Below are 16545 nucleotides of genomic sequence, written 5' to 3'. Positions count from 1 at the left end.
GGTCGGGAGGGCGTGCTGCCGATTTGTTCATCATTGGTGGGATGTGGGTTTGACTTATAGCAGTTCCATTGTGGGTGGGGGTTTAGCTATGGGAAAAGGGGAGAGCGGAGAACAGGGGGAGATCATACAAACTCTGTAGGACAGGGGGAGATCATACAAACTCCACTCTGTAGGACAGGGGGAGATCATACAAACTCTATAGGACAGGGGGAGATCATACAAACTCCACTCTGTAGGACAGGGGGAGATCATACAAACTCTATAAGACAGGGGGAGATCATACAAACTCTATAGGACAGGGGGAGATCATACAAACTCCACTCTGTAGGACAGGGGGAGATCATACAAACTCTATAGGACAGGGGGAGATCATACAAACTCTATAGGACAGGGGGAGATCATACAAACTCCACTCACTCTGTAGGACAGGGGGAGATCATACAAACTCCACTCCACTCAATGTTTTTTTATTTGGTGAAATTTAAATGTGATGCAGGCACGCACGCACAACGACGACGATTACGATCATGGCATTGATCACAATCACGACGATTATTATGATTGCGACGAGGATCGACGGCGATTATCACAATCACGGAGATTATTATGACTGCGGCAATGATCACAATCACCGCTGTGATCGTGATCGACATCCGCTGATCTTGCGAATGGCGTCACGGGAATATTTAACACCCTCCGTTACCACCACCACCATCACCACGTTCACCACCACCTTCATCAGCACAACTAATACCATTGTCCTTACCACTACCACATTCACCACCAACACCACCGCTATCTTTACCACCACAACCACATTAAATCAGCAGCACCACTATCTTCATATTTACCACCATCACCACCAACACTACCACCACCACTGGTGCTATCTTCACCACCACCACCACCACCATCACCACCACCACCACCACAGGGGTATGGCCGATTCAGCTCCGAGGGACGTCAGAGGCAGGGTCGGTCGCTTCCCACGGATGGACTTGTCCACCCGCCCCGTCCATTAGGAACGTGGAATTCCCACAACGGCAGCTTGCAAAGCACCGGCTCAAGCCGTGGGGGGGGGGGGGGGGTCATCACGACGGCCGGGGCGGGGAGACGGAGCAGAGCCTGAGCCGCTCACAGAGCCTGGGGTCTTAGGCCCCAACACCCACAGGCAACGAGAACTCCTCCACACAGCAGAGAGCCAGAGAGTCTCATAGAGACCCACGGAGCCTCAGAGAGACTCATAGACTCACATGTCAGAGAGCCATAGACTCACACAGCAGAGACCAACAGACTCACACAGCAGAGACCCATAGACTCATCACACAGCAGAGACCCATAGACTCATCACACAGCAGAGACCCATAAACTCATCACACAGAGACCCATAGACTACACACACAGCAGAGACCCATAGACGCACCACACAGCAGAGAGCCAGACACACCACACAGCAGAGACCCATAGACTGCAGAGCCCATAGATTCATATAGAAACCCACAGACTCAGAGACCTAGACTCACACAAAGGACCGTAGACTTGCATAGAGACCCACAGACTCGCACAGAGACCCACAGACTCGCACAGAGATAATTTCCTTCTCTTAGCCCCCTTTGCATAGTTGATTAGCGTTAATTGACGTGCTTGTTAGTGTAGAAACTACCTCAGATTACACTCACCAACACACACTCACTCACTTTCTCGTCAGCTCAGCAGTCACGCACGTACCAACACACTCACTCAATCACGCTCGCTCGCTCAAACGCGTTCCAGATTGATCACAGCGGGACTAGGGTTTGGGATTGATCCCAGGGGTGCGAGCATTTGGGATTGATCCCAGCGTGACGAGGGTTTAGGATTGATCCCAACGGGACGAGGTTTTGGGATTGATCCCAGGGGTGCTAGCATTTGGGATTGATCCCAACGGGACGAGGTTTTGGGATTGATCCCAACGGGACGAGGTTTTGGGATTGATCCCAGCAGGACGAGCATTGGGATTGATCAGCGTGACGAGTGTGGGGGGATTCGGTGGCGGTGAACGAGATTTGGCAGTGGCTGCGGTGAAACCAAATCTGGTGGCAATTGGACACCACCTGGGTGGACATGGTGTCCACCACCCCCACCCCCCACCGTCACCCCCCCACCGTCACCCCCACACCCGTCACCCCCCCCCCCATCATCGCCCCCCACCCATCACCCCTCCACCGTCACCCCCCCCACCGCACCCCACCATCACCCCCCCCGCCCCTCACCCCCCCTCCACCCCTCACCCCACCACAGGCCCCCCAACCAGAGGTCGCAACCGGGTACCCGATACCCGTACCCTACCCATACCCGGCTGGGTACGGGTACGGGTACCCGTTTGCGACCCTGGTACGGCCGGGTACGGGTACACGTAGACCGTGAGTCACTGGTGAGTCACCGTTTGTCACTCATTTCGGGTAGGGTACGGGTAGGGAACGGATACCATTTGCGACCCTGGTGCGGCCGGGTACGGGTAGCCGGGGAGTAAGGAATCAAAACCCGTTAGCGACCTCTGCCCCCGACACCCCCCCAGCTCACATGGCGTCCACGCGCCCCCTGAGCGCCTCCAACTGACGCGCCACCTCGGCGGGCAGGTCGTCGTTCACCTGGTCCTCCAGGTAGCGCCCCACCTCGTTCGCCTCGCGCTCCCAGAAGCCCCGCGGCAGCGCGAACAGCGCCGCCTCGTCCACCGCCTGCCCCCCGCCGCCTCCGGCGCCGGCCACGTCGATGGCGCCCGGCGCCGGCAGGAGGCCCACGGCCGACGAGACGGCCGCAGTTCCCTCGCCGGCAGAGCCGGGGCCTTCGTCGGCGCGACGGAAGATCCAGGCGAGGGACTCGGGCGTTCTCGCCGAAGCCCGGCCAGAGGAAGGCGCCGGTGGCCGGGTCCCGGCGGAACCAGTTGACGTGGAAGATCTTGGGGAGGCGGGCGCCGGCGTGGCGCTCCATGGCGAGCCAGTGGGCGAGGTAGCGGCCAAAGTTGTAGCCGAAGAAGGGGCGCATGGCGAAGGGGTCGTGCATGATGGCCTTGCCTGTGGGGGGGGCGCGTGGGTGGTGGTGGGTGTGTGTGCGGGGGGGTGGTGTGTGGTGGGTGGGAGTGGGGCGGAGTGTGTAGGGGTGTGTGGTTGGTGGGAGTGTGTGGTGGGTAGGAGTAGTGGGTGGGGTGGTGGTGGTGGTGGGGGAGGGTGGGTGGGTGGTGGGGGTGTGTATGTGTGGGGGAATGGTTGGTGGGTGTGTGTGGTGGGTGTGTGGGCGGGGTGGGTGGACGGGGTGGGAGTGGTGGTGGTGTGTAGGGGTGGGTGGTTGGTGGGAGTGTGTGGTGGGTAGGAGTGGTGGGGTGGGAGTGTTGGTGGGGTGTGTGTGGGAGTGGTGGGTGCGGTGGTGGTGGGGTGTAGGTGGTTGGTGGGAGGGTGGGTGTGGTGGTGGGGTGTGTGGTGGGTGGGAGTGTGTGGGGGAGTGGTGTGGAGTGGTGGTTGTGGTGGGTGGGGTGGGTGGGTGTGTGTGGGAGTGGTGGTGGTGTGTGGGGGTGGGTGGTGGGAGTGTGGATGTGTTGGTGGGGTGTGTGGTGGGTGAGAGTGGTGGGTGGGGTGGTGAGTGGGAGTTGTGGGTGGGTGTGTGGGGGAGTGGTGTGGAGTGGTGGTTGTGGTGGGTGGGTGTGTGTGGTGGGTGTGTGTGGTGGGTGGGTGTGTGGGAGGGTTGATGGGGGGGACAAGAGTGGGAGGGAGTTAATGGTGTCAATGATGTTGCTGGTGACGATGGCGACGGTCACGATGCTGATGGTGGTTGTTGATGGTGGCGGCGGCGTAGTGATGGTGGCGTGGTGATGGCGGTGGTGATGGTGGCGTGGTGATGGCGGTGTTGATGGTGTTGAAGGTGGTGATGGTGGTGTTGATGGTGGTGGCGGTGTGGTGATGGTGGCGTGGTGATGGCGGTGTTGATGGTGTTGAAGGTGGTGATGGTGGTGTTGATGGTGGTGGCGGTGTGGTGATGGTGGCGTGGCGATGGTGGCGTGGTGATGGTGATGGCGGTGTTGATGGTGTTGAAGGTGTTGATGGTGATGGCGGCGTTGATGGTGGTGGCGGTGTGGTGATAGTGGCGTGGCGATGGTGGCGTGGTGATGGTGATGGCGGTGTTGATGGTGTTGAAGGTGTTGATGGTGATGGCGGTGTTGATGGTGGTGGCGGTGGTGATGGTGACGGTGTGGTGATGGTGGCGTGGTGATGGTGGCGGCGTGGTGATGGTGGCGTGGTGATGGCGGTGATGGTGTTGATGGTGCTACCTTTGTGCTCTGCGGCTGCGGTGGCCTCGGACCGCATGGCAGCGCCAACAAACACCCCGTGGCGCCAGTCAAACGCCTCGTACACCAGCGGCACCCCTACGGGCACACACGGTGACACACACGGTGACACACACAGCGGCACCCCTACGGGCACACACGGTGACACACACGGTGACACACACAGCGGCACCCCTACGGGCACACACGGTGACACACACGGTGACACACACAGCGGCACCCCTACGGGCACACACGGTGACACACACGGTGACACACACAGCGGCACCCCTACGGGCACACACGGTGACACACACAGTGACACACACGGTGACACACACGGTGACACACACGCAGAGACACACAGACATGCAGAGACACTCACAGAGACACACACAGACACTCACACACTCAGAGACACTCAGAGACTCACGCAGAGACACTCACACTCACAGAGACACTCACAGAGACACCCACAGAGAGGGGGGGAGGGGTAGGGTGGTAGTGGGGGGGGGCGGCAGTGGGGGAGGGGGCGGTAGTGGTAGTGGGGGGGGGGGGAGCGGTAGTGGGGGGGGTAGTTGAGAGGGGAGCGAGGGACAGTGGGAGGGGGTGAGGTGGTAGTGGGGGGAGGTAGTGGGGAGGGTGGTAATGGGGGGGGGGGGGCTGTAGTGGTGGGGGTGGTAGTAAGGAGGGGGGGGTGTGGGGTGGGGAGTGAGGGAGCGGTGTGGGGGGTGAGCGGTGGGGGGGGGGTAGTGGTGGGGGGGGGAGCGGTGGGGGGGCGGTGAGGTGGTAATGGGGGGGTAGTGGTAGTGGTGGGGAGGGGGGGCGGTAGTTCTAGTGGGGGGGGGAGCGAGGGAGGGTAGGGAGGGTGGGGGGTGTGTGCGGGGGGGGGGGGGGGTGGTGAGGAGCGGTGGTGGTGGGGGGAGCGGTGGGGGGGGGGGGAGTGGTGGGGGGTGTGTGAGCGGTGGGGGGGATGGTGGTGGGGGGAGGGTGTAGGTGAGAGGGGAGGGTGGGGGGAGCGGTGGGGGGGGGTGGTAGTGGTAGTGGGGGGGTGTGGGTGAGAGGGGGGGGTGAGCGGTGGGGGGTGAGCGGTGGGGGGTGAGCGGTGGGGGGTGAGCGGTGGGGGGTGGGTGAGAGGGGAGCGAGGGAGCGGTGTGTGGGGGGGGGAGCGGTGGTGGGTGGGGGGTAGCAGTGGGGGGGGGGGGGGTGTGGTGAGCGGTGTGTGTGTGAGCGGTGTGTGTGTGTGTGTGAGCGGTGAGTGGTGTGTGTGGTGTGTGTGGTGAGCGGTGGGGTGTGTGGTGAGCAGTGGGGTGTGTGGTGAGCGGTGGGGTGTGTGGTGAGCAGTGGGGTGTGTGGTGAGCGGTGGGGTGTGTGGTGAGCAGTGGGGTGTGTGGTGAGCGGTGGGGTGTGTGGTGAGCAGTGGGGTGTGTGGTGAGCAGTGGGGTGTGTGGTGAGCAGTGGGGTGTGTGGTGAGCAGTGGGGTGTGTGGTGAGCAGTGGGGTGTGTGGTGAGCAGTGGGGTGTGTGGTGAGCAGTGGGGTGTGTGGTGAGCAGTGGGGTGTGTGGTGAGCGGTGGGGTGTGTGGTGAGCGGTGGGGTGGGTGTGTGGTGAGCGGTGGGGGTGGTGACGTCCGCTACCTTCAGGGCGCCGCCCCCCGAACACGATGGCCTCGATGGGCACCCCCTGCGGCGACTCCCACTGGGGGTCCATGATGGGGCACTGGCGCGCCGGAGAGCAGAAGCGCGAGTTGGGGTGAGCCGCCAGCGTGCCGTCTCCTGCACCACACACACAGAGGCAGAGGTACAGCTCCCCCGGGTAGCCTCACACAGGGCCGTAGGGGCAAGTGCTGCGTGTAGCGAGTGGCGGTGCCCTATAGACACAAAGCTCCCCCGGGTAGCCTCCAACAGGCCGCAGGGGCAAGTGCTGCGGGTAGCGGTGCCCTATAGACACAAAGCTCCCCCGGAAAGCCTCCAACAGGCCGCAGGGGCAAGTGCTGCGGGTAGCGGTGCCCTATAGACACAAAGCTCCCCCGGGTAGCCTCCAACAGGCCGCAGGGGCAAGTGCTGCGGGTAGCGGTGCCCTATAGACACAAAGCTCCCCTGGGTAGCGCCTCCAACAGACTGTAGGGGCAAGTGCCGGTGAGCCACGAGGTGAGCACCGTGCACCCCCCCCACCACCACCACCACCTCCCCCCCCCCACCACCACCACCACTACCCCCACCCCCCCACCACCACCCCCCCCACACTACCCCCCACCACCCCCCACTACTCACCCTGGCTCCAGGGCTTGTTGAGCCACGAGGTGACGCCCCCGCTGGGCGGGTCGCCCCCCATGCCCTCCCAGTAGACACCGCCATCAGCCGTCTCGGCCACGTTGGTGAACACCGTGCCACGCGCCACAGTCAGCATCGCGTTGGGGTTCGTCTTCATCGACGTGCCGGGAGCCACGCCGAAGAAGCCGTTCTCGGGGTTGATGGCGCGCAGGCGGCCTGTGAGGGGAGGGCGTGGTGAGTCTGTGGGTCTCTGCGATGAGTCTGTGGGTCTCTGTGATGAGTCTGTGGGTCTCTGTGATGAGTCTGTGGGTCTCTGTGATGAGTCTGTGGGTCTCTGTGATGAGTCTGTGGGTCTCTGTGATGAGTCTGTGGGTCTCTGTGATGAGTCTGTGGGTCTCTGTGGTGAGTCTGTGGGTCTCTGTGGTGAGTCTGTGGGTCTCTGTGGTGAGTCTGTGGGTCTCTGTGATGAGTCTGTGGGTCTCTGTGGTGAGTCTGTGGGTCTCTGTGATGAGTCTGTGGGTCTCTGTGGTGAGTCTGTGGGTCTCTGTGATGAGTCTGTGGGTCTCTGTGATGAGTCTGTGGGTCTCTGTGGTGAGTCTGTGGGTCTCTGTGATGAGTCTGTGGGTCTCTGTGATGAGTCTGTGGGTCTCTGTGATGAGTCTGTGGGTCTCTGTGATGAGTCTGTGGGTCTCTGTGGTGAGTCTGTGGGTCTCTGTGATGAGTCTGTGGGTCTCTGTGATGAGTCTGTGGGTCTCTGTGATGAGTCTGTGGGTCTCTGTGATGAGTCTGTGGGTCCCTGTGATGAGTCTGTGGGTCTCTGTGGTGAGTCTGTGGGTCTCTGCGATGAGTCTGTGGGTCTCTGTGATGAGTCTGTGGGTCTCTGTGGTGAGTCTGTGGGTCTCTGTGGTGAGTCTGTGGGTCTCTGTGCTGAGTCTGTGGGTCTCTGTGATGAGTCTGTGGGTCTCTGTGGTGAGTCTGTGGGTCTCTGTGGTGAGTCTGTGGGTCTCTGTGGTGAGTCTGTGGGTCTCTGTGGTGAGTCTGTGGGTCTCTGTGATGAGTCTGTGGGTCTCTGTGGTGAGTCTGTGGGTCTCTGTGGTGAGTCTGTGGGTCTCTGTGGTGAGTCTGTGGGTCTCTGTGATGAGTCTGTGGGTCTCTGTGGTGAGTCTGTGGGTCTCTGTGATGAGTCTGTGGGTCTCTGTGATGAGTCTGTGGCTCTCTGTGATGAGTCTGTGGCTCTCTGTGATGAGTCTGTGGGTCTCTGTGGTGAGTCTGTGGGTCTCTGTGATGAGTCTGTGGGTCTCTGTGATGAGTCTGTGGGTCTCTGTGGTGAGTCTGTGGGTCTCTGTGATGATATTCTCAGGTTTTTTCGGTAAAGTCACGTAGGTAAAAACATTAAAATTAATGAAAGTAAAATAAAACAAAACAAAATAAAATTCACGACGTTTCGGAGGCAACACAAGTCTCCGTCATCAGGTGGGACCGTCACAGCCGAATTAGCTGCATCAAGTGAAGCAATGATTCAAGATGTAATCCCTTATAAGCAAGTTGAAGGGAGGTGGAGAGGGGGGGGTGAGAGCTTATCAGGCTGTGGTAGCCAATGAATGGAAACGTATCGGGAGGGAGGAGGAGCGGTGATCAAAGACTGCACACAGTGCTCAACACAATGAATGGAGACGTGTCGGGACGGAGGGCGAGCGGCGATCAAAGACTGCACGCAGTGCTCAACACAATGAATGGAGACGCGCCGGGACGGAGGGCGAGCGGTGATCAAAGACATCACGTAGTGCTCAACACAATGAATGGAAACGTGGCGAGCGGTGATCAAAGAACAATGAGGAGATTACTGTTAAACACTGTGGATGTTAACACTCGGTGAAGTAAATTAAAATGTGATGAGTCTGTGGGTCTCTGTGATGAGTCTGTGGGTCTCTGTGATGAGTCTGTGGGTCTCTGTGATGAGTCTGTGGGTCTCTGTGATGAGTCTGTGGGTCTCTGTGATGAGTCTGTGGGTCCATGTGATGAGTCTGTGGGTCTCTGTGGTGAGTCTGTGGGTCTCTGTGGTGAGTCTGTGGGTCTCTGCGATGAGTCTGTGGGTCTCTGCGATGAGTCTGTGGGTCTCTGTGGTGAGTCTGTGGGTCTCTGTGCTGAGTCTGTGGGTCTCTGTGATGAGTCTGTGGGTCTCTGTGATGAGTCTGTGGGTCTCTGTGATGAGTCTGTGGGTCTCTGTGGTGAGTCTGTGGGTCTCTGTGGTGAGTCTGTGGGTCTCTGTGGTGAGTCTGTGGGTCTCTGTGGTGAGTCTGTGGGTCTCTGTGGTGAGTCTGTGGGTCTCTGTGATGAGTCTGTGGGTCTCTGCGATGAGTCTGTGGGTCTCTGCGATGAGTCTGTGGGTCTCTGTGGTGAGTCTGTGGGTCTCTGTGGTAAGTCTGTGGGTCTCTGTGGTGAGTCTGTGGGTCTCTGTGATGAGTCTGTGGGTCTCTGTGATGAGTCTGTGGGTCTCTGTGATGAGTCTGTGGGTCTCTGTGATGAGTCTGTGGGTCTCTGTGATGAGTCTGTGGGTCTCTGCGATGAGTCTGTGGGTCTCTGCGATGAGTCTGTGGGTCTCTGTGGTGAGTCTGTGGGTCTCTGTGGTGAGTCTGTGGGTCTCTGTGATGAGTCTGTGGGTCTCTGTGATGAGTCTGTGGGTCTCTGTGATGAGTCTGTGGGTCTCTGTGATGAGTCTGTGGGTCTCTGTGATGAGTCTGTGGGTCTCTGTGGTGAGTCTGTGGGTCTCTGTGGTGAGTCTGTCGGTCTCTGTGGTGAGTCTGTGGGTCTCTGTGATGAGTCTGTGGGTCTCTGTGATGAGTCTGTGGGTCTCTGTGGTGAGTCTGTGGGTCTCTGTGGTGAGTCTGTGGGTCTCTGCGGTGAGTCTGTGGGTCTCTGTGATGAGTCTGTGGGTCTCTGTGATGAGTCTGTGGGTCTCTGTGGTGAGTCTGTGGGTCTCTGTGGTGAGTCTGTGGGTCTCTGCGATGAGTCTGTGGGTCTCTGCGATGAGTCTGTGGGTCTCTGCGATGAGTCTGTGGGTCTCTGCGGTGAGTCTGTGGGTCTCTGCGGTGAGTCTGTGGGTCTCTGTGGTGAGTCTGTGGGTCTCTGTGGTGAGTCTGTGGGTCTCTGTGGTGAGTCTGTGGGTCTCTGTGATGAGTCTGTGGGTCTCTGTGGTGAGTCTGTGGGTCTCTGTGGTGAGTCTGTGGGTCTCTGTGGTGAGTCTGTGGGTCTCTGTGGGTCTCTGTGGTGAGTCTGTGGGTCTCTGTGGTGAGTCTGTGGGTCTCTGTGATGAGTCTGTGGGTTTCTGTGATGAGTCTGTGGGTCTCTGTGATGAGTCTGTGGGTCTCTGTGATGAGTCTGTGGGTCTCTGTGATGAGTCTGTGGGTCTCTGTGATGAGTCTGTGGGTCTCTGTGGTGAGTCTGTGGGTCTCTGATGAGTCTGTGGGTCTCTGTGGTGAGTCTGTGGGTCTCTGTGGTGAGTCTGTGGGTCTCTGTGATGAGTCTGTGGGTCTCTGTGATGAGTCTGTGGGTCTCTGTGATGAGTCTGTGGGTCTCTGTGATGAGTCTGTGGGTCTCTGTGATAAGTCTGTGGGTCTCTGTGATGAGTCTGTGGGTCTCTGTGATGAGTCTGTGGGTCTCTGTGATGAGTCTGTGGGTCTCTGTGATGAGTCTGTGGGTCTCTGTGGTGAGTCTGTGGGTCTCTGTGGTGAGTCTGTGGGTCTCTGTGATGAGTCTGTGGGTCTCTGTGTGAGTCTGTGGGTCTCTGTGTGAGTCTGTGGGTCTCTGTGATGAGTCTGTGGGTCTCTGTGATGAGTCTGTGGGTCTCTGTGATGAGTCTGTGGGTCTCTGTGATGAGTCTGTGGGTCTCTGTGATGAGTCTGTGGGTCTCTGTGGTGAGTCTGTGGGTCTCTGTGCTGAGTCTGTGGGTCTCTGTGAGGAGTCTGTGGGTCTCTGTGAGGAGTCTGTGGGTCTCTGTGATGAGTCTGTGGGTCTCTGTGGTGAGTCTGTGGGTCTCTGTGGTGAGTCTGTGGGTCTCTGTGGTGAGTCTGTGGGTCTCTGTGGTGAGTCTGTGGGTCTCTGTGATGAGTCTGTGGGTCTCTGTGATGAGTCTGTGGGTCTCTGCGATGAGTCTGTGGGTCTCTGTGGTGAGTCTGTGGGTCTCTGTGGTAAGTCTGTGGGTCTCTGTGGTGAGTCTGTGGGTCTCTGTGATGAGTCTGTGGGTCTCTGTGATGAGTCTGTGGGTCTCTGTGGTGAGTCTGTGGGTCTCTGTGGTGAGTCTGTGGGTCTCTGTGGTGAGTCTGTGGGTCTCTGTGATGAGTCTGTGGGTCTCTGTGATGAGTCTGTGGGTCTCTGCGGTGAGTCTGTGGGTCTCTGCGGTGAGTCTGTGGGTCTCTGCGGTGAGTCTGTGGGTCTCTGCGGTGAGTCTGTGGGTCTCTGTGATGAGTCTGTGGGTCTCTGTGATGAGTCTGTGGGTCTCTGTGGTGAGTCTGTGGGTCTCTGCGGTGAGTCTGTGGTGAGTCTGTGGGTCTCTGTGGTGAGTCTGTGGGTCTCTGCGATGAGTCTGTGGGTCTCTGTGGTGAGTCTGTGGGTCTCTGTGATGAGTCTGTGGGTCTCTGTGGTGAGTCTGTGGGTCTCTGTGGTGAGTCTGTGGGTCTCTGTGGTGAGTCTGTGGGTCTCTGTGGTGAGTCTGTGGGTCTCTGTGATGAGTCTGTGGGTCTCTGTGATGAGTCTGTGGGTCTCTGCGATGAGTCTGTGGGTCTCTGTGGTGAGTCTGTGGGTCTCTGTGGTAAGTCTGTGGGTCTCTGTGGTGAGTCTGTGGGTCTCTGTGATGAGTCTGTGGGTCTCTGTGATGAGTCTGTGGGTCTCTGTGATGAGTCTGTGGGTCTCTGTGATGAGTCTGTGGGTCTCTGTGGTGAGTCTGTGGGTCTCTGTGGTGAGTCTGTGGGTCTCTGTGATGAGTCTGTGGGTCTCTGTGATGAGTCTGTGGGTCTCTGTGGTGAGTCTGTGGGTCTCTGTGGTGAGTCTGTGGGTCTCTGCGGTGAGTCTGTGGGTCTCTGTGATGAGTCTGTGGGTCTCTGTGATGAGTCTGTGGGTCTCTGTGATGAGTCTGTGGGTCTCTGCGATGAGTCTGTGGGTCTCTGCGGTGAGTCTGTGGGTCTCTGCGGTGAGTCTGTGGGTCTCTGCGGTGAGTCTGTGGGTCTCTGTGGTGAGTCTGTGGGTCTCTGTGGTGAGTCTGTGGGTCTCTGCGGTGAGTCTGTGGGTCTCTGCGATGAGTCTGTGGGTCTCTGTGGTGAGTCTGTGGGTCTCTGTGGTGAGTCTGTGGGTCTCTGCGGTGAGTCTGTGGGTCTCTGTGGTGAGTCTGTGGGTCTCTGTGATGAGTCTGTGGGTCTCTGTGATGAGTCTGTGGGTCTCTGTGATGAGTCTGTGGGTCTCTGTGGTGAGTCTGTGGGTCTCTGCGATGAGTCTGTGGGTCTCTGCGATGAGTCTGTGGGTCTCTGTGATGAGTCTGTGGGTCTCTGCGGTGAGTCTGTGGGTCTCTGCGGTGAGTCTGTGGGTCTCTGCGGTGAGTCTGTGGGTCTCTGTGATGAGTCTGTGGGTCTCTGTGATGAGTCTGTGGGTCTCTGTGGTGAGTCTGTGGGTCTCTGCGATGAGTCTGTGGGTCTCTGTGGTGAGTCTGTGGGTCTCTGTGGTGAGTCTGTGGGTCTCTGCGATGAGTCTGTGGGTCTCTGTGGTGAGCCTGTGGGTCTCTGTGATGAGTCTGTGGGTCTCTGTGGTGAGTCTGTGGGTCTCTGTGATGAGTCTGTGGGTCTCTGTGGTGAGTCTGTGGGTCTCTGTGATGAGTCTGTGGGTCTCTGTGGTGAGTCTGTGGGTCTCTGTGATGAGTCTGTGGGTCTCTGTGATGAGTCTGTGGGTCTCTGTGTGAGTCTGTGGGTCTCTGTGATGAGTCTGTGGGTCTCTGTGATGAGTCTGTGGGTCTCTGTGATGAGTCTGTGGGTCTCTGTGATGAGTCTGTGGGTCTCTGTGATGAGTCTGTGGGTCTCTGTGGTGAGTCTGTGGGTCTCTGTGCTGAGTCTGTGGGTCTCTGTGAGGAGTCTGTGGGTCTCTGTGAGGAGTCTGTGGGTCTCTGTGATGAGTCTGTGGGTCTCTGTGGTGAGTCTGTGGGTCTCTGTGGTGAGTCTGTGGGTCTCTGTGGTGAGTCTGTGGGTCTCTGTGATGAGTCTGTGGGTCTCTGCGATGAGTCTGTGGGTCTCTGTGGTGAGTCTGTGGGTCTCTGTGGTAAGTCTGTGGGTCTCTGTGGTGAGTCTGTGGGTCTCTGTGATGAGTCTGTGGGTCTCTGTGATGAGTCTGTGGGTCTCTGTGGTGAGTCTGTGGGTCTCTGTGGTGAGTCTGTGGGTCTCTGTGGTGAGTCTGTGGGTCTCTGTGATGAGTCTGTGGGTCTCTGTGATGAGTCTGTGGGTCTCTGTGGTGAGTCTGTGGGTCTCTGTGGTGAGTCTGTGGGTCTCTGTGATGAGTCTGTGGGTCTCTGTGATGAGTCTGTGGGTCTCTGCGTTGAGTCTGTGGGTCTCTGCGGTGAGTCTGTGGGTCTCTGCGGTGAGTCTGTGGGTCTCTGCGGTGAGTCTGTGGGTCTCTGTGATGAGTCTGTGGGTCTCTGTGGTGAGTCTGTGGGTCTCTGCGGTGAGTCTGTGGGTCTCTGCGATGAGTCTGTGGGTCTCTGCGGTGAGTCTGTGGGTCTCTGTGGTGAGTCTGTGGGTCTCTGCGGTGAGTCTGTGGGTCTCTGTGGTGAGTCTGTGGGTCTCTGCGATGAGTCTGTGGGTCTCTGCGGTGAGTCTGTGGGTCTCTGCGGTGAGTCTGTGGGTCTCTGCGGTGAGTCTGTGGGTCTCTGTGATGAGTCTGTGGGTCTCTGTGATGAGTCTGTGGGTCTCTGTGGTGAGTCTGTGGGTCTCTGCGATGAGTCTGTGGGTCTCTGTGGTGAGTCTGTGGGTCTCTGTGGTGAGTCTGTGGGTCTCTGCGATGAGTCTGTGGGTCTCTGTGGTGAGTCTGTGGGTCTCTGTGATGAGTCTGTGGGTCTCTGTGGTGAGTCTGTGGGTCTCTGTGGTGAGTCTGTGGGTCTCTGTGGTGAGTCTGTGGGTCTCTGTGGTGAGTCTGTGGGTCTCTGTGATGAGTCTGTGGGTCTCTGTGATGAGTCTGTGGGTCTCTGCGATGAGTCTGTGGGTCTCTGTGGTGAGTCTGTGGGTCTCTGTGGTAAGTCTGTGGGTCTCTGTGGTGAGTCTGTGGGTCTCTGTGATGAGTCTGTGGGTCTCTGTGATGAGTCTGTGGGTCTCTGTGATGAGTCTGTGGGTCTCTGTGATGAGTCTGTGGGTCTCTGTGATGAGTCTGTGGGTCTCTGTGATGAGTCTGTGGGTCTCTGTGGTGAGTCTGTGGGTCTCTGTGGTGAGTCTGTGGGTCTCTGTGATGAGTCTGTGGGTCTCTGTGGTGAGTCTGTGGGTCTCTGTGGTGAGTCTGTGGGTCTCTGTGGTGAGTCTGTGGGTCTCTGCGGTGAGTCTGTGGGTCTCTGCGATGAGTCTGTGGGTCTCTGTGATGAGTCTGTGGGTCTCTGTGATGAGTCTGTGGGTCTCTGCGATGAGTCTGTGGGTCTCTGCGGTGAGTCTGTGGGTCTCTGCGGTGAGTCTGTGGGTCTCTGCGGTGAGTCTGTGGGTCTCTGTGGTGAGTCTGTGGGTCTCTGTGGTGAGTCTGTGGGTCTCTGCGGTGAGTCTGTGGGTCTCTGCGATGAGTCTGTGGGTCTCTGTGGTGAGTCTGTGGGTCTCTGTGGTGAGTCTGTGGGTCTCTGCGGTGAGTCTGTGGGTCTCTGTGGTGAGTCTGTGGGTCTCTGTGATGAGTCTGTGGGTCTCTGTGATGAGTCTGTGGGTCTCTGTGATGAGTCTGTGGGTCTCTGTGGTGAGTCTGTGGGTCTCTGCGATGAGTCTGTGGGTCTCTGCGATGAGTCTGTGGGTCTCTGTGATGAGTCTGTGGGTCTCTGCGGTGAGTCTGTGGGTCTCTGCGGTGAGTCTGTGGGTCTCTGCGGTGAGTCTGTGGGTCTCTGTGATGAGTCTGTGGGTCTCTGTGATGAGTCTGTGGGTCTCTGTGGTGAGTCTGTGGGTCTCTGCGATGAGTCTGTGGGTCTCTGTGGTGAGTCTGTGGGTCTCTGTGGTGAGTCTGTGGGTCTCTGCGATGAGTCTGTGGGTCTCTGTGGTGAGTCTGTGGGTCTCTGTGATGAGTCTGTGGGTCTCTGTGGTGAGTCTGTGGGTCTCTGGGGTGAGTCTGTGGGTCTCTGTGATGAGTCTGTGGGTCTCTGTGATGAGTCTGTGGGTCTCTGTGATGAGTCTGTGGGTCTCTGTGGTGAGTCTGTGGGTCTCTGTGGGTCTCTGTGGTGAGTCTGTGGGTCTCTGTGGTGAGTCTGTGGGTCTCTGTGATGAGTCTGTGGGTTTCTGTGATGAGTCTGTGGGTCTCTGTGATGAGTCTGTGGGTCTCTGTGATGAGTCTGTGGGTCTCTGTGATGAGTCTGTGGGTCTCTGTGGTGAGTCTGTGGGTCTCTGATGAGTCTGTGGGTCTCTGTGGTGAGTCTGTGGGTCTCTGTGATGAGTCTGTGGGTCTCTGTGATGAGTCTGTGGGTCTCTGTGATGAGTCTGTGGGTCTCTGTGGTGAGTCTGTGGGTCTCTGTGGTGAGTCTGTGGGTCTCTGTGGTGAGTCTGTGGGTCTCTGTGATGAGTCTGTGGGTCTCTGTGATGAGTCTGTGGGTCTCTGTGATGAGTCTGTGGGTCTCTGTGATGAGTCTGTGGGTCTCTGTGATGAGTCTGTGGGTCTCTGTGATGAGTCTGTGGGTCTCTGTGATGAGTCTGTGGGTCTCTGTGGTGAGTCTGTGGGTCTCTGTGGTGAGTCTGTGGGTCTCTGTGATGAGTCTGTGGGTCTCTGTGTGAGTCTGTGGGTCTCTGTGTGAGTCTGTGGGTCTCTGTGATGAGTCTGTGGGTCTCTGTGATGAGTCTGTGGGTCTCTGTGATGAGTCTGTGGGTCTCTGTGATGAGTCTGTGGGTCTCTGTGATGAGTCTGTGGGTCTCTGTGGTGAGTCTGTGGGTCTCTGTGCTGAGTCTGTGGGTCTCTGTGAGGAGTCTGTGGGTCTCTGTGAGGAGTCTGTGGGTCTCTGTGATGAGTCTGTGGGTCTCTGTGGTGAGTCTGTGGGTCTCTGTGGTGAGTCTGTGGGTCTCTGTGGTGAGTCTGTGGGTCTCTGTGGTGAGTCTGTGGGTCTCTGTGATGAGTCTGTGGGTCTCTGTGATGAGTCTGTGGGTCTCTGCGATGAGTCTGTGGGTCTCTGTGGTGAGTCTGTGGGTCTCTGTGGTAAGTCTGTGGGTCTCTGTGGTGAGTCTGTGGGTCTCTGTGATGAGTCTGTGGGTCTCTGTGATGAGTCTGTGGGTCTCTGTGGTGAGTCTGTGGGTCTCTGTGGTGAGTCTGTGGGTCTCTGTGGTGAGTCTGTGGGTCTCTGTGATGAGTCTGTGGGTCTCTGTGATGAGTCTGTGGGTCTCTGCGGTGAGTCTGTGGGTCTCTGCGGTGAGTCTGTGGGTCTCTGCGGTGAGTCTGTGGGTCTCTGCGGTGAGTCTGTGGGTCTCTGTGATGAGTCTGTGGGTCTCTGTGATGAGTCTGTGGGTCTCTGTGGTGAGTCTGTGGGTCTCTGCGGTGAGTCTGTGGTGAGTCTGTGGGTCTCTGTGGTGAGTCTGTGGGTCTCTGCGATGAGTCTGTGGGTCTCTGTGGTGAGTCTGTGGGTCTCTGTGATGAGTCTGTGGGTCTCTGTGGTGAGTCTGTGGGTCTCTGTGGTGAGTCTGTGGGTCTCTGTGGTGAGTCTGTGGGTCTCTGTGGTGAGTCTGTGGGTCTCTGTGATGAGTCTGTGGGTCTCTGTGATGAGTCTGTGGGTCTCTGCGATGAGTCT

At 58.1% G+C, this 16545-nt stretch overlaps 2 protein-coding genes and 1 long non-coding RNA gene across 4 annotated transcripts in view; 1 reads left to right on the top strand and 2 right to left on the bottom strand.

The window, feature by feature from the left end:
- The window catches only part of LOC144952898 (pleckstrin homology domain-containing family F member 2-like), a 95922-nt gene that overhangs the window by 8143 nt on the left and 71234 nt on the right, over positions 1–16545 (top strand). The window lies entirely within an intron of this gene.
- LOC144952909 (uncharacterized) lies at positions 452–2152 on the bottom strand. Its single transcript, XR_013640712.1, has 2 exons — positions 921–2152; positions 452–868 (listed from the first exon to the last, which is right to left on the bottom strand). It is a non-coding gene; the product is annotated as an uncharacterized LOC144952909 (long non-coding RNA).
- LOC144952892 (phosphoenolpyruvate carboxykinase, cytosolic [GTP]-like) overlaps positions 2284–16545 on the bottom strand; it is a 39847-nt gene continuing 25585 nt past the window's right edge. Inside the window, 5 exon segments of the mRNA XM_078883366.1 lie at positions 2284–2855; positions 2857–3053; positions 4301–4396; positions 5934–6071; positions 6570–6785. Coding sequence (XP_078739492.1) covers positions 2559–2855; positions 2857–3053; positions 4301–4396; positions 5934–6071; positions 6570–6785 — 944 coding nt within the window. The 3' untranslated portion in view covers positions 2284–2558.

The sequence above is a fragment of the Lampetra fluviatilis genome, chromosome 70 (assembly GCF_964198595.1).
Source record: "Lampetra fluviatilis chromosome 70, kcLamFluv1.1, whole genome shotgun sequence".
In the NCBI taxonomy this organism is placed as follows: domain Eukaryota; kingdom Metazoa; phylum Chordata; class Hyperoartia; order Petromyzontiformes; family Petromyzontidae; genus Lampetra; species Lampetra fluviatilis.
The sequence above is the reverse complement of the archived record's forward strand: the minus strand, read 5'-3'. Positions and strand labels throughout refer to the sequence as shown.